Genomic DNA, 17,374 nt, shown 5'->3' with positions numbered 1-17,374 from the left:
ATCCCAAATCTCCTTTTATCCTTATTTTTTTTGTTTTGTTTCTCTGTAGCTATTGTAACCTTGACACTGTGGACCAGTCTTTTTTCTAGAGAGTCTTTCTCCTTTGTCCTAACAGGACCTGGGAATTTCCTGGGCCTTCTCCTTTTCCTCGTGTCACCATTTCCCAAAGCTTAAGTCCTTGCCCTTCTGTCACTCTCCTTCATGACCTGACCCGTAGGTGTGACTGGACTCTGTGAGGCTGTCTCTAGGTATCAGAAATAGCTGCGTTCTGTACCATTAGCTGTTCTTGTTCTGTGTCTCTCACTTGTGGGAGACCAACTGAACTGTTCTGATAGAACTCATCTAATACTGAGCTCATATTACTTTTGATAAGTGATTTAGGGTAGAAACCTCAGTTATCCCTCTTTTTTCATATCAGTTGGTTCAAGTTGTATTTCTGTCCCCATCCATCATCTCTATCTCCAATCTATCTGTCTTTCAAAGGCCTTCCAAGATCTAGGAGGAGAGGTAGAATTGAGAGAAGCAGGGAACAGCATTTCAAGTGAGTGAAACGTAAACAGAATGGGGGGATGTTGTGAGGGGTCAGAAGATATACTTGATTTGAGTGAGTGTCTTAGGAATAGTTAGAATGGGGTTAGAGAAATTTAAGCCTGATATGGGTAAAATAAAGAAATTGGACATTTTTGAGCAGAGAAAATGTGGTGAAACCTGCATCAAAGAGAGATTCATTGGACTTTGTAATGTAAACAGTTAAGGGCCAGGCAAGGCTTTGGTGAGTTGGAGATAAAGGGTGGAAGTTCAAGGTCTGAAGCCCGGGAAACTGGGGCTCCATCAAGAGACTGGGAGGGTCCTTTTTTTTTTTTTTTAAAGGAAATTGATGTCAGCTCTAGAAATATTTGGCTCAGTTGACATGAAGCCATTTGAAAGGAAATGTCCATTAAGCATCTGAGGATGAGAGACTTCACAGAACTTGTGTGAGCACACTGGGCCAGGGAAGGAAATTTGTGTCATAATTGCCTTTGCAGTTTTTACTGCTTTTTCCATTTCTCATGATTCATTCTTTTGTATTTTAATGCTGTTGTGTTATTTATGTTAATAATAAACCTCATTTATCTTGAAGATAGCTTTCTGTTAGGCTGCTATGAGATCTTCAAACTTATTTTCTCAGTGACAAATAAATGATTATAAGGCTACAGCATGTCACAGTTTCATAACTTTGGACAAATTTATTGCTATGAGTTAAGTACATTAAGATTAACATTTCACAGGTACTAATGGCACAGCAGGATAATTGATGGTAGGCAGTTTGAATTTGTGAGCCCTATGGGAAAAGCTCAGTTAAAGATTTTCTCTGAAACCATGAAGAGGATGTTTATGATTATTATCCCACGGTGAGATTTTTTTAAATAGGAAGGAATGATGGTCACAATGCTGATAGAGTGATCATGTGTCTTTGCTTTTTTTGTTTGTTTGTTTCTTTGTAGTATGTACACTGTCAGTAAACACAAAGACACATCTATCCACATACATTGAGGTGTCTCGGGTTGGGGAGTGTCGGGGGAAAACAGAAGAACTGAGGAAAGGCTCAGTTTTAATTGTTATAGAAAACTACGTTCCTCTACTCTGACATCCCTGAGTTGGGAGGAAGCCAAAAGTTATTGTCTTTCGAGGGAGAATGAGTGAAGGGAGGGTGGAGAACTGCCTATTGTTTCAGGTGAAAAAGAATTCTTGTTCCTTTTTTCCCCACTATTTTTGTTGGTGGCCATAGTTGGAGTTTGGGTTCAAACTTCAAGAAGCAGCCCCTGTGCCACCTGCTGGACTGTGTGTTCACAAGGTTCCAGAAGGCTTTAGTGAGACTGAGCTCTGCCTGGGGTCATCTTTAGTCCAGTGGGCCCTCGAGGAGTGAAGTGACTGAGCAGAGTGGGACTGTCTGAGTGTAGGCAGTAGATGTAGCAATAATGCCATTTAACCCTTTTACTCCTTAGAAATGGTGGGAGACGTCTGTATACTTGGTCTTCGCTACAAATTGTTAAGCTGCTCTCCATCTTCAAAATTCATCACTCTTCTTCTATGCCTTTGCTGGCCATACCTACAGCAAAATGTGATAATACAGGAATAGAGAGAGTACTATGGGAGGTCAGGGAAAGGTATGAAGAAGCCACGCTTTTAAGATATAACACTCCTTATGTTAGTCTGATGCCCAAAGAAGTTAGTGCCTTGTGAAGTTCACAGAACTGAAGAGTTGTGGAACTGGAACAAGAATCTAAAGCTTGTGATTCCTAGCGCAGGGGTCTTCTATGAGAGCATGTTGCCTCTAAGAACTGATCAGCACAGTTGCAGAGGTGTGCTGTGTTTCTGCCTCTGCGTTCTGTACTCAGTGATAGGTAGGCCAGACACACCCCAGAGCCTGTCTCAGTCAGGCTTTGAAGTTCATCTTCCAGCTCCCTGGCCTGATAACAACCAGCTGCTTGGACTGCTACCGAGCCTCCCTTAGACGCAGTGGGCCACTTCTTTATTTTCTAAACCATATTCTTAGTATCACATGCCTTTCCATTCAAAACCATTTGTTTCTAAAAGAAATTTGGAGCACATATCCTTAATATGTCCATATTTATTTAAAAATTACATCCATGTACTAATATGTATTTTTATTTTCTTTCTCTCTCTTCCTTCCTTCTTTCCTATCTACCTACCTATCTATCAAATGTATTTTCTGAAGCATAGGAGAATAGAAATTGAAAAGGCACTGGATAAATATGAGCAGAAGTTCTAATTTGTTCTTTCTGATAATCAGTGGGTTGTTGTGTCCCCCATTTCCCTTCCCCAAAGGCACCATGTTTAGTGTTAGGAGAATAACTTCCAAATATCATTTTAGAGCCCTGTCTTTATTCCTACTAGTCTTGTTCAGATTTAAAACTCCATTTATCTTTATACATTTTTCCCATTTGTTTGTACAACCTGTGTCAGTTAGCGTTCTCCAGAGAAACAGGTATATGAGGTCTGTCCAGAAGGTATCCAGCCATATGCTCTGAAAAATAGACATTTACTGAAGAAGATGCAAGATGCAATAAACATTTTACATAGGACAATGACACCTAAGTCCCCTTCAAAGTAGGCACCTTGGGACCTCACACAGTTCCCCCAATTACCATCAGCTGCCCCAGCGTATTTTCCTGAATGCCATCAATGGTCTGAAATATTTTACCTTTCAAAGGTGATTTTAGTTTTGGGGAAAAACAAGGAGTCACAGGACGCCATATCTGGTTTGTAGAGAGGTTGAGTCACCTGGGTGATTTAATGTTTTGCCAAAAAACTTTGCATGAGATGTGATGCATGAACAGGCATGTTGTCTTGATGAAACTGACAATTTTCAGTTGCCCATAGCTGCAGCCTTCTGAACATCTGAATAGTTTCCACGAGGAATATTCAAGTTTAATGCAAAATTTGATGCAGATTTATTGCTGTACTCTCTCAATCATTTTGATTGCAATGGCCACACAGTACACGTGCTCACTCAACAGCATCTACTGCCCTCACTGACTTGTACAGTGAAGTTGTCATTGTTGACGTATGTACATTCCAGTCTACTTTCCTTGGCTGCCAGGTTACATCGACGTTTCACAAACTGTTCCTATTATGTTAATGATGGCTGGACTTTTTCCGGACAGACCTTGTATATCTGAACAGATCCATGTCTATGTCTGTGGCTATGTCTGTCTCTGTCTGTCTGTCTGTCTGTCTACTGAAAGATGAATTAAGATTCATTTTAGGGAAATGGCTCATGTGATTGTGGAAACTAGCAATTCAGAAATCTTCAGGACGGGCCAAAGATTGGAAACTCAGTTGAAATTTTTGTGTTACTATGTGGAGGTAGATTGCTTCTTCTTCAGGGACCTCACTCTTTGCTTTTAAGGCTTTCAGCTAATAGAGGAGGCCCACCTATGCTATGGAGGGTAATCTGCTTTACTCAAAGTCTACTGATTTAAAGGTTATCAAATCTAAAAAAACTACCTTCATGCTGACATCTAGGCTAGTGTTTGACCAAAAAACTGGGCACCATAGCCTGGCCATGCTGGCACATAAACTTAACCATCCCACATGTTTATCATCATTTTTCAGCTGGAACTTTTTTGGTCGCATTCTAGCTTATCTTCCAGCCTCCTATGCCTAACACTTCCAATTCACCCCCATACTCCCAAAAGGACCTTTGAAGGAAACACATTGGTATGGGGGAGTTTGTATGAGTCTAAGCAACATAAGTAATAATAATATTCACTGCAGTATTGCTTTAGTGATTCCAAAAACACAATTATGATAAAATTCAAAGCTCTGTGCAGTCAGAACCCCTTTAACTTCCTAGCCTCTTCTTTCCCATCACTGCCAGACTTATGTACCCTTTAGCTACCCACAGTTACTCTTAGTTCTTCATAAGTACTGATAACTTTCCTGTATCTATGTGGCTTTGCTTTTTGGAACAGAGCAACACTAATATAAGGGGGAATACAAGATGATGGGGGAAAAACAGGACTGTGGGGGAGCAGAAATTGATGTGAAAAATTCAGAGTTTTGCAATGTGAAAAAATTTCATTAAGATGAGGGAAAGGTGAGATAGATGGTGTTACAGGCTGAACTGTGCCCCTAGTCTATTCATATTTTGAAGTCTTAACTCCTAGTACATCAGAATGTGACCATAGTTGGAGACAGGATCTTTGCAGAGGTAATTAGACTAAAATGAGGTTGTTAGGGCAGGGCCTAATTCAGTGTGACTGGTGTCTTACAAGAAGAGGAAACTGGGACACAGACATCCTCAGAGAAAAGATGATGTGAGGACACAGGGAGAAGGCAGCCATCTTCAAGTCAAGGAGAGAGGCCTCAGAAGCAACCAAAGCTGCTGACACCTTGATCTTGGACTCCAGCCTCCAGAACTGTGAGAAATAAATAGATCTTTATTGTTTGCACCGTTCAATCTGTGGTTCTTTGTCATGGTAGCCCTAGCAGACTAATACAAGTGGAGTGAAGAAGGGTTTCAGGAGCACAGAGTGAGCTGAAGCTAAGAGGCAATAAACTGTAGAGTGTTATGTTTGTGAATTGTGCATCAAGGTTACTACTACATAAAATTAAATATGTACTAGGTTATAACAGATCTCCAGAAGGTGCTGGAAATTTGCTTGGCACTTGAATTAACCATCTGTACTACCAACATGACTGATAACTGCTGAATTTGACCTTGATCGCCTGGCTCAGGTAGTGTTTATCGTATTTCTCTATTGTAAAGTTACTCTTCTATACTACCCTCTTGGAAATGAAGTCAGCGTGTGCGGCATACACTTAGGGAGTGGGTCCCCTTAAATTTTTTAAACACAAAATATGTGAACCAGGTTTTGAAGAGCTGGTGAGAGTGACAATGTTCCTGAATTGTGAGGGTGGTAAAAAAGAAAGAAAGAAAGAAATGATGATGTTATTTTGGTTTATTTGTTTTGTATTAGAAAAAAATACCCGAAAATGTGGCTGTGAGAACTAAGGAAAATGTTGATTTGAACTTTGTAATTTGTCAAATAAAATTAGATTTTAACCTTGGCCCGTCTTTCTTGATTTAATTAAGGCAATCAGTTCTTATCAGCACCAATGTACACTGGTCGGTACCACTGGGACGCCTGTGCTATTGTAGCCAGACAGGGAAAGATTAAAATTGGTTGGTCTTTGATTATTAACTGAAAGGTTATAAAACATTGTTTTCTTAATGTCAGGGCCTTGACAGTTACATTTATTGGGCAGTCATAGTCCATGTGGCTTTTTCATACCCTGACCCCACCCTGGTTTTGGATATATATAGTTTTTTCCTAGGCTACCATTTCTGTTACATATGGGCAGAAGACTTCATTACCTCCCTCTAGTGGTCAGTCTTAGAATTTCAGATTCTTGGACAAATTCAGCCAAAAAACAAATTCGTGGCAATCCACATGATAATTTTCAATAATATTTTAATATGGATGCTAAAATGACATGGTGATTGAATTTTAACTATGTCTTTTTGGATTAGAACTATTTTTAAATAAGACAATGTTTTAAGGTAGTGAGTAAGTATAACTTGATTAAAAGCTATAGTGACGAAGATGGTATTACCAGGCGGAGGCTTACCTAGCTACTGTTAGCTAAGAACCTCAATGGCCATTTAATTTTAGCCAGGGAATTGAATTTGGCTTCTTGCAAGGGTTTTATCAGGGCTGTAGGAGCAAGTGCATTTTCTAGATAAACTTGAAAGCTACAAAGCTTTATGAAACCAGGAGCGAAGGAGTCCTCTAGAGCATTGCTTGTCATTCCCTCACAGATAAAACTTTATCTCAGTGCAGGGAAGGGCCTCCTTTTAGTGCTCCTTATCAGCTTTCATTATTTTACCATGGCTTTAAAAAGATGCAACATTTTTATAGGATCCTATCTCTGGATATTCTTAGAGGGTTGAAATAATTTATCAGAATTTAAGACTGGCTTTGTCTTATTCTTGAAGGAAATACTGCAGGTGCTCATCCTGTGAATGAGTTCCAGTGTTTCTGCCCTGACCCAGAGTTTTGTTCTACTGAGGGTCAGATGATGTGACAAAGAAAAGCAACCAAATCAATGTGGAATCTGTCAGTCTCCTTTGATGTGGTCCTGGTTAGGACTAAAGCAGGACTGGAGAGGCAGAAGTCCACTAAGCAGTACTTTTGTTCAGAAATAAGAAGGAAGACATTCCTACAGAGAACCTGTATTAAAGCAGTAGTCTATTTGTGATATTTGTGTTGCATATGATACCATATATGTACAGTTAAGGAAAGTTGATATATCTTTGCTTTTTTAAATGGAAGTACATTAAGTAATGAGGTAACCTGCCTTTTGTTGCTCACGCAGTTGCATCTGATCCACTGGAACTCCACCTTGTTCGGCAGTATTGATGAGGCCGTGGGGAAGCCACATGGGATCGCCATCATTGCTTTGTTTGTTCAGGTAAACTGTTACCTGTGATTGTTATGCTGTTCAAATGCTTATTTCCAATTAATTTTGCAGTGTGTATATATTATATATATTATATTATATTTAAAATATATATATATATATTATATTTAAAAGCAATATATATTTATTTTTATTGAAGTAGAGTTGACATATGTTATATTAGTTTCAGGAGTACAACATAAGAATTTGATATTTATATACTTATGAAATGATCACCATGATAAGTCTCTAGTAACCTTCTCTCATCATACACAAATTTTACAATGTTATTGACTATATCCGCATGCTGTACATTACATTTTTATGGCTTGTTTATTTTAGAAGTGGAATAATGTACTTCTTAACCCCCTTCACCTACATGGCCCACATCCCCAACCCCCTTCTCTCTGACAACCATCATTTTGTGTTCTGAATCTGAGTGTGTTTCTGTTTTATGTGTTTGCTTTAGATTCCACACATAAGTGAAATCATATAGTATTTGTCTTTCTCTGTCTGACTTGTTTTATTCAGCATAATACCTTCTAGGTCTATCCTTGTTGTCTTCAATGGCAAGATCTCATTATTTTTTATGGCTAAGTAATAATCCTGTGTGTGTGTAATATATATTAAATCTTCTATATCCATTCATCTGTAAAGAGCCACTTAGTTTGCTTCCATATCTTGAATATTGCAAACAGTGCTACAATAAAATTAGGGGTGCATATATTTTCTAGTTAGTGTTTTTATTTTCTTTAGATATATACCCAGAAGTAGATGCTGGATCACATGGTATTCTATTTTTAATTTTTTAAGGAACTTCCATACTGTTTTCCACAGTGGCTGCCCTAATCTACAATCTCACTAATAGTGCACGAGGGTTCCCGTTTCTCCACATCCTCACTAGTGCTTGTTATTTGTTGTCTTTTTGATAATAGCCATTCCAACAGGTGTGAGGGATGTCTCATTGTGGTTTTGATTTGCATATCGCTGATGATTAGTGATGTTGAGCATCTTTTCATTTGCTTGTGGGCCACCCATACGTTGTCTTTGGAAAAATGTTTATTTAGGTTATCTGTCCATTTTTAAATCAGATTGTTAAAATATTGAGTTGTATAAGTTCTTTATATGTTTTAGATGTTAACTCCTTATTGGATATGTTTGCTAATATCTACTCCCATTCAGTAGGTTGCTTTTCTGTTTTGTTGATGCTTTCCTTCACTGTAGAAAAACTTTTTAGTTTGATGTAGTCCCATTTGTTTATTTTTGCTTTTGTTGCCCTTGCTTGAAGAGGCAACAAAAAATGATTGCTAAGACTGATGTCAAAGAATTCATCACCTATGTGTTCTTCTAGGAGTTTATACTTTCATGTATTACTTTCATGTATAGTTTCATGTATTTCATGTAAGTGTTTAGCCCATTTTCAGTTTATTTTTGTATATGATATAATGAAGTGGTCTAGTTTCATTCCTTGGCAGGTAGTTGTTCAATTTTCTCAACAGTGTTTATTGAAGAGACGATCATTTCCTCATAGTATATTCTCATCTCCTTTGTCATAGATTAATTGACCATATAAGTGTAGGTTTATTTCTGGGCTCAGTATTCTGTTCCTTTGATCCATATGTCTGTTTTGTTATGAGTACCATACTATTTTGATTACTATACTATACTTTACAAACTATACTTTGCAGTATATTTTACAATATACTTTAGTATATTATACTTATAATATATTTTATAATAAAGTATAATATTTTATAATTATAATTATAATAAATTATAACATACCACATTTTGCAGACCATAAGATGCACCTAGGTTTTAGAGGAGGAAAATAGGAAAAAAGAGATTGAAGCAAAAAATGTGGTAAAATATTTAATACCATAAATGACATAATATTTCACCAATGTAAATGTAAACAGAACTCAAACAGCAGCATTAAAAACCATTATTCCTCCCAAATTTGGAGGGGGGCTGGAATGTACCTCTTATAGTCTGAAAAATATGGTACTTTAGTATATTTTATAATATAATATAATAGTTTGTAATATACTACAAACTAAAGCTTCGTAGTATATTACAAACTATATTTTGTAGTATAGTTTGAAATCAGGAAGCATGGTATCTCTAACTTTGTTCTTTTTTCTCAAGATTGCCCTGGCTATTTGGGGTCTTTTGTGGATCCAAACAAATTTTAGGGTTATTTGTTCTAATTCTGTGAAAAATGCCATTGATATTTTGATAGTGATTGCATTGAATCCATAGAGTGCTTTGGGTAGTATGGACATTTTAACAATATTAATTCTTCCAGTTTATGAACACTTTATATATTTTTTATTTGTGTCACCTTCAATTTCTTTCATTAATATTTTATAGTTTTCTAAGTACAGGTCTTTCACCTCCTTGGTTAAATTTATTGCTAGGTATTTTATTCTTTTGATGCAATAATAATTGGGGTTGTTTTCTTTAATTCTCTTTTTGATAGTTTGTTACAATGTATGGAAATGCAACAGATTTCTGTATATTGAGTTTCTGTATATCGAGTATACCTGCAACTTCACTGAATTCATTTATTAGTTTTAGTAGGTTCTTTTGGAGGAGTGAAGTGTTTTCTGTATGTGATATCATGTCACCTCCAAATAGTACCAGTTTTACTTCTTCCTTTGCAGTTAGGAAGCTATTTATTCCCTTTTGTTATCTGATTGCTGTGGCTAGGGCTTCTAATACTACATTGAATGAAAGTGGCAAGAGTGGGCATCCTTGTTATGTTCCTGCTCTTAGAGGAAAAGCTTTTAGCTTTTTACCATTGAGTATGGTGTTAGCTGTGGGTTTGTCATGTATGGCCTTTATTATGCTGATGATGTTTGTTCCCTCCACATCCATTTTATTGATAGTTTTTAATTATAAGTGGATGCTGAATGCTTCATTAAATGCTTTTTCTGCATCTATTGAGATAATCATATAATTTTTATCTTTTGTTGTGTTTTTGTGGTGTATCATGTTGATTGATTTATGGATATTGACCCATTCTTGCATCCCAGGAATAAATCCCACTTGATTGTGGTGTGTGGTCCTTTTAAGATATTGTTGTATTGGGTTTGCTAATATTTTGTTAAGGATTTTTGCATCTATGTTTATCAGGGATAATGGTCTGCAATATTCTCTCTCTCTCTCTCTGTTTTTTTTTTTTTTTTTTTTTTCCTCTCTTTGGTTTGGTGTCAGGGTAATGCTGGTCTTGTAGAATGAGTTTGAAAGTGTTTTTTCCTCTTCAACTTTTTGGAGTAGTTTCATAAGGGTATGTATTAACTTCTTTAAATGTTTGACAGATTTATGCACCTGTGAAGTATCTAGTTCTGGACTTTTTAAATTGGGATTTCTTTTGATTAATGATTCAGTTTCACTACTAGTAATCAGTCTGTACACCAGTCTTTCTGATTCAGTCTTGAACAATTGTATGTTTCTAGTAATTTATCTGTTTTTTTCCTAAGTTGTCCCTTTTTGGTATATAATTGTTGTAGTATTTTTTAATGATCCTTTGTATTTCTGTGGTGTTGGTTGTAACTTATCTTTCATGTTTTTTATTTGTTTGGCTTCTCTTTTTGTTCTTGATGAGTCTGGCTAGAGGTTTATCAATTTGATTATCTTTTCCAAGAACCAGCTCTTAGTTTCATTGATCTTTTCTATTGTTTTCTTTTTTTGTCACTATTTTGTTTATTTCTACTCTGATCTTTATTATTTCTTTCCTTTTAATAATTTTGGGCTTTGTTTCTTCTTGTTTTTCTAGTACCTTTTGATTTAGGGTGAGGTATTTTTGGGGGAATTTCTCTTATTTGTTTAGGTAGGCCTGTATCGGTATAAATTATCCGACTTAGAACTGCTTTTTTTTTTAAGATTTTATTTATTGATTTTTAGAGAGAGAGTGGGGGGGAGAGAGAGAGAGAGAGAGAGAGAGAGAAACATTAATGTGCGGTTGCTGGGGGGGTCATGACCTGCAACCCAGGCATGTACTGGCTGGGAATTGAACTGGGACACTTTGGTTCACAGCCCGCGCTCAATCCACTGAGCTACACCAGCCAGGGCAGAACTGCTTTTTCTGTGCCCCACACAATTTGGAAGATTGTGTTTCCATTTTCATTTATATGAATGTATTTGTGAATTTCTTATTCAATCTTTTTGTTGTTAGTAGCATGTTGTTTAATTTCCATGTGTTTGTATTTTTCCAGGTTCTCCTTGTAATTAATTTCTAATTTCATACCTTTGTGGTTGGAAAAGATGCTTGATATAACTGCAGTCTTCTTAAATTAATGAGACTTGTTTTGTGGTCTAACATGTGATCAGTTTTGGAGAATATTCTTCTGTTATGGGATGAGATGTTCTGTATACTTATATTAATCTCATCTGGTCCCATGTGTCATTTATGCCCATTGTTTTCTTGTTGAGTTTTTGTTTGTTGACCTATCCATTGATATAATTTGGGTGTTCAAGCTCCCTACTATTATTGTAATACTGTTTCTTCTTTATGTCTGTTAATATTTACTTTATGAATTTAGGTGCTTCTATTGAATGTTGGGTGAATAGATGTTTAAAGTATTATATCTTTTTGTTGGATTGATCCCATTTTCATTATTTAATGCCTTTCTTTCTTTCATGTCACCACCTTTGTTTTAAGTATTTTTGTTTTAAGTGCTCTTTGTCTAAGTATTGCTTCCCTAGCTTTCTTTTTGTTTTCATTTGCATGGAATCTCCTTTTGCATCCCTTCACTTTCCGTCTGTGTGTGTCTTTAGATGAGACATAAGTCTCTTGTAGGCAGCTTGTAGGTGGGTCTTTAAAAAAATCATTCAGTTGCTCTGTGTCTTCTGATGGGAGTATTTAGTTCATTTACATGAATAATTGACAGGTATGCACTTGTTTCCATTTCATACTTCTCTGTTCCTTCTTCCTGTGTTCTTTTTCCATGTGATTTGATGACTTTGTTTAATGATCTGTTTAGGTTCATTTCTCTTTGTTTATATTTTTGTGTCCAGTGTAGGTTTTCAGTTTTTGGTTACCAAGAGGTTTATACTTAACGACCTGTGCCTATAGCAGTGTATTAAGTTGGTGGTCACTTAAGTTTGATTGCATCCTAAAAGCTCTACATTTTTATCCCCACCCCCATGTCCTATGTTTTTGACATCATATTTTGCATCTTTATATTTTGTATAACTTTTAATGATTGTACAATGAAATAATTTTGTGACTTTTTTCCTTTAATCCTCATACTAGTTTCTTAAGTGGTTGATCCACTATGTTTACTATATGTTTGTCTTTATCAGTGAGATTTTTAAAATATATTTTATTTTTATTTTTTATATATTTTTAAAGATTTTATTTATTTATTTTTAGAGAGGGAAGGGAGGGAGATAGAGAGAAACATCAATGTGTGGTTGCTGGGGGTCATGGTCTGCAACCCAGGCAGGTACCTTGACTGGGAATCGAAACTGCGACACTTTGGTTCGCAGCCCGCACTCAATCCACTGAGCTACACCAGCCAGCGCTTAAAATATATTTTATTGATTATGCTTTTACAGTTGTCCCATTATCCCCCTTCATTCCCCTCCACCCTGCACACCCTCTCCCACCCACATTCCCCCCCTTTAGTTCATGTCCATGTGTCATAAGTTCTTTAACTTTTTTTCACTTTCTTTTAAAAACATTTTTTATTGATTATGCTATTATGGTTGCCCCATTTTCCCCCTTCACTCCCCTCCACCCTGTACACCCTCTCCCACCCATATCCCCCACTTTAGTCATGTCCATGTGTCATACTTATAAGTTCTTTACCTTCTACATTTCCCATACTATTCTCACCCTCCCCCTATCTATTTTCAGCCTACATTCTATGCTACTTATTCTCTGTACCTTTTCCCCCTCTCTCCTCCTCCCATTCCCCTGTTGCTAACCCTCCACGTAATCTCCATTTCTGTGGTTCTGTTCCTGTTCTAGTTGTTTGCTTAGTTTCTTTTTGTTTTTGTTTTAGGTGTGGTTGTTAATAATTGTGAGTTTGCTGTCATTTTACTATACATGTTTTTTCTTTATCTTCTTTTCTTAGATAAGTCCCTTTAGCATTTCATAAAATAAGGGCTTGGTGATGATGAACTCCTTTAACTTGACCTTATCTGAGAAGCACTTTATCTGCCCTTCCATTCTAAATGAGAGCTTTGCTGGATAGAAAAATCTGGGATGTAGGCCTTGCCTTTCATGACTTGGAATAGTTCTGTCCAACCCTTTCTTGCCTTTACGATCTCTTTTGAGAAATCAGCTGACAGTCTGATGGGAACTTCTTTATAGGTAACTGTCCCCTTATCTCTTGCTGCTTCTAGGATTCTCTCCTTCATTTTTACTTTGGCTAATGTAATTATGATGTGCCTTGGTGTGTTCCTCCTTAGGTCCAACTTCTTTGGGACTCTGAGCTTCCTGGACTTCCTGGAAGTCTATTTCCTTTGCCAGAATGGGGAAGTTCTTATTTATTTATTTATTTATTATTATTATTTTTAAGAAATGTGTTTTCTTTTTTTTTTTTTAAAGATTATTTATTTATTTATTTATTTTTAGAGAGGGAAGGGAGAGAGACAGAGAGGCATCAATGTGTGGTTGCTGGGGGTCATGGCCTGCAACCCAGGCATATGCCCTGACTGGGAATGGAACCTGCGACACTTTGGTTCGCAGCCCACACTCAATCCACTGAGCTACGCCAGCCAGGGCTGTTTTTTGTTCAAATAACTTTTCGACTTGTTGCTCTTCTCCTTCAGTACCCCTATAAGTCAGATGTTGGAGCATTTAAAGATGTCCCGGAGGTTCCTAAGTCTCTTCTCATTTTTTTGAATTCTTATTTCTTCATTCTTTTCTGATTGTATGCTTTTTCTTCCTTCTGGTCCACTCCATTGATTCGAGTCCCAGTTTCCTTCCCATCACTACTGGTTCCCTGTACATTTCCCTTCATTTCACTTAGCATAGCCTTCATTTTTTCATCTAATTTGCAACCAAATTCAACCAATTCTGTGAGTATCCTGATCACCAGTGCTTTGAACTGTGCATCTGGTAGGTTGGCTATCTCTTGGTCGCTTATTTGCTGTGGGGTTCTGATCTGTTCTTTTGGGCCATTTTTTTTTTGGTCTTTTTGGGCCTGTTATGTATGAGGGGTGGAGCTTTAGGTGTTCATCAGGGCGGGACAACCCAGGAGCTGGGTTGTGATGCTGTATGTGGGGACAATGGCAGTTGCTCTGCTCTCTGTCAGATTGCAGTTCCTTCCACCACTTTCCCCAAGCAAAGTGGGCCTTTCTGGTGCTGATTCCCATGTGGGTGGACTTGTGTACATTCTAGGACTCTGTGGGACTTTCCAACGACCTCTCCTGCGAGGCTGGGGGTCTCTCCCTGCGCATCAGCCCCCAGAAGTGTTTTCAATCAGTGCCCAGAGGCTCTATTTCCCGGTGCTGGGATCCTGGGTTGCTTGATGTGCCTTGCTTCACAATTGCTGCATTGTTAGGTCTGCCTGTTGCTACTCCGTGCCCGGAGTCTGCCAGCCGCCTGCACACCCAGGGTCCACCTGTTGTGGTCTTGCACACCCAGGATGCCTTACGCACCCGGTGCTACCACTTTTTGTGCCACGACCACTCTCTACCTGGCTGCCCTACTCTGCCCCTCCTACTGGTCTGGATGAACATGCCTATTTTAACTTCTTGGTTGTCTGACTTCCATACAGTTCAGTTTTCTGTCAGTTCTGGTTGTTATTCTGTTTCTAAATTGTTGTTGTCCCTATCTTGGTTGTGTGAGGAGGCATAGTGTGTCTACCTGCACCTCCATCTTGGCCAGAAGTCCCAGATTTTTTTAAATATGCATTTTTATTTCTAGTTATTTTTTTTTTCTTTTTCACTCAGAGAAACCTTTGCAACATTTTTCGTAAGGCTGGTTTAGTGTTGATGAATTCCTTTAGCTTTTGCTTGTCTGGGAAACTCTTTATCTCTTCTTTAATTCTGAATGATAACCTTGGGAGTTTTTCTGTTAATGCTTTTAATACTATCATATCAATCCCTTTTGGCCTGCAGAGTTTCTGAAAAAAAATTAGCTTATAGTCTTGTAGGGGTTCCCTTGTGTATAACTAGTTGCTTTTCTCTTGCTGCTTTTAAGGTTCTCTCTGTGTCTGTAATGTTTGACATTTTAATTGTAATGCATCTTCATGTGGACCTCTTCGCGTCATTTTGTTTGGGACTCTTTGTGCTTTTTGGGTCTGGGCGTTTGTTTCCTTCCCTGTATTAGGGGTGATTCCTTCACTGAGTTTCTGCCCTTCACTCTCCCTGTTCTCCTGCTGGGGCCTCTATAAGACTATGCTAGTGTGCCTGATGTGGTCCCAGAGTTCCCTTAAACTGCAGTCATTTGCAAAAATTATTTTTCTCCATTTGCTGTTCAGCTTAGGTGAACTGCAGTACTCTGTTGCTGATCTGTTCTTCTGTATTATCTAACTGCTGTTCATTCCCTCTAGTGTAGCTTTCATTCAGTTATCATATTCTTCAGCTCTGATTGGTACTTTCTTAATTTTGTTTCTTTGTTGAAGTCCTCACTGTGTTCACCCATTCTTCTCCTGAGTTCAGTGATCCTCTTTATGATTATTACTTTGAATTCTTTATCGAGTAGATTGCTTAACTCCTTTGTTTAGTTTTTCTCTGATGTTTGGTTTTCCTATTTTGTTTGGAACATATTTCTTTGTCTCCTCATTATGCCTGATTCTCTGTCTTTGTTTCTATGCATTAGGTAGATTAGCTATGTTTCCCAGGCTTGAAGATGCGACCTTGTGTAGGAGATACCCTGTGGGGCCTGGCAGTGCAATGCCACTCTGGGCGCCAAAGCCAGGTGCCAGGTGCTTCATGCATCATTCTAATGTGGTGGGGCTGTGGCTGCTGCGGGTACCCTGGTGGACTGGGGAGCTGGCCGAGGTAAGGGTGTGGGCAGTACTCTCCCAGGGGTGTGCCCAATGGCACTAGCAGGCTAGCAGGAAGATTATAAGATGCCACCCACTAAGACTGGGCTCAGCACAGGAGAACAAGACCACGGAAATGACTTTTACCAGTGTCTCAGTCCCCAGAGAAAGTTCCAGCTGCTTCCTGCCTCTCCAGCATGCACGTCAAGATTGGCAAATTGAACTCTTAACCTATAGCCTATGTGCTTTTTTGTGTGTTGGTTTTACACTGATTTCTGAGTCAAGTGAGACCATGTGTGAACCCTTTAAGGGCAGGTTTTTCTTTTTTCTGCAGCTCTAGAGTTTTCCTGGACATATTCTTTATTGATTTTGAAAGCCAGGTGTTTTGGGGGCCCCTCTCTCCTGTGCAGGATCCTGTGCCTGATGCAGAGCTTGAATCCCTGGCTCTTCTGGGAGAAGTTCCGTATCCTCGAGCTCCCTCCTGACTGTGAAGCACACCTCTGCTGGGGTGTGGTTTTTCTCCTGAGTCGACTGTATTTCTACCTCTTCTACACTTCTCGGCACTGCCCCTTGTTGTGGGGGCTGTATTCATTCTGTTTCCAGGTCCCCTTCAGAGGGAATCCAGCATTTTTCTACACTTGCATCTTGAATGGGAACCCAGGATATTTTTGGGTCTCCCTCAATTTTATGACATGGTGGTGACATTAAACGTGTATATATAGCCTGGCCATGGGCTGGAGCATTGTCCTGATAAGCCAAGGTTACAGGTTCCATCCCCAGTCAGGGCACATGTGAGTACAAGAATCAACGAATAAATGCAGAAATAGGTGGAACAATAAATTGACATTTCTGTTTCTCACTCCTTCCTCTCTCTCTAAAGTCAATACATAAAAATAAAAAATAGAATAAACCACATACACAGAGAACACTGATAATTTAATGATACAAACTTGATCTTTGTGGGTCATGAAAGAGCAGCCATATTCATGGGTGGCAACTGGTTCATTTACTTATTAGAAATTTTCTTCAGAGTGCCATTCAGGGGCTTTGGAGAAGTGATTTAGAAAATGCCTTCTGAAAACAGAGTTTATTTTATCAATGAAAAATAATTTGAAATGTTTTTGGACTTTGGCTGACTGCAAAATCTAAGAAAAATCAATGATGTAATCATGTCATAGATTCTTTTTGTTCTTTGTTATTCATAATTTTAATTTTTACTCCAAGATAATTTGAAGTGCATTATATGAAGCATTGATAAAATAAGACTGGCAAAGACTTTGCTGGATATAGTCAAAATAAAGTTTAGATTTGACCTCCATGGTGGACAAAGGAAATTATACAAATTTAGTGAATGTACAAAGGTAGACCATCTGCTTTAAAAGGTAAAAATTTAATCTAGTTCCTAGGGTGAATCTTTTAAGTTTTGTCTTATTTATACTGCATGTGATAAAAGACGT

At 38.1% G+C, this 17,374-nt stretch overlaps 1 protein-coding gene across 4 annotated transcripts in view; it reads left to right on the top strand.

Annotated features, from left to right (window-relative positions):
* Positions 1–17,374, top strand: part of CA8 (carbonic anhydrase 8) — a 111,969-nt gene that overhangs the window by 55,350 nt on the left and 39,245 nt on the right. For all 4 annotated transcript variants that reach the window (XR_004904352.1, XM_028534030.2, XM_036031141.1 and 1 more), the window contains exon 4: positions 6,886–6,981. Coding sequence is in view for 3 of the 4 variants with exons in the window: in XM_028534030.2 (XP_028389831.1) it covers positions 6,886–6,981 (96 nt within the window). In the remaining variant the exon portion in view is untranslated. The remainder of the gene's footprint in view (positions 1–6,885; positions 6,982–17,374) is intronic.

Source organism: Phyllostomus discolor, chromosome 7, assembly GCF_004126475.2.
Source record: "Phyllostomus discolor isolate MPI-MPIP mPhyDis1 chromosome 7, mPhyDis1.pri.v3, whole genome shotgun sequence".
Lineage (NCBI taxonomy): Eukaryota > Metazoa > Chordata > Mammalia > Chiroptera > Phyllostomidae > Phyllostomus > Phyllostomus discolor.
Note: the sequence above shows the minus strand (reverse complement) of the source record. Positions and strands in the feature narration are given on the sequence as shown.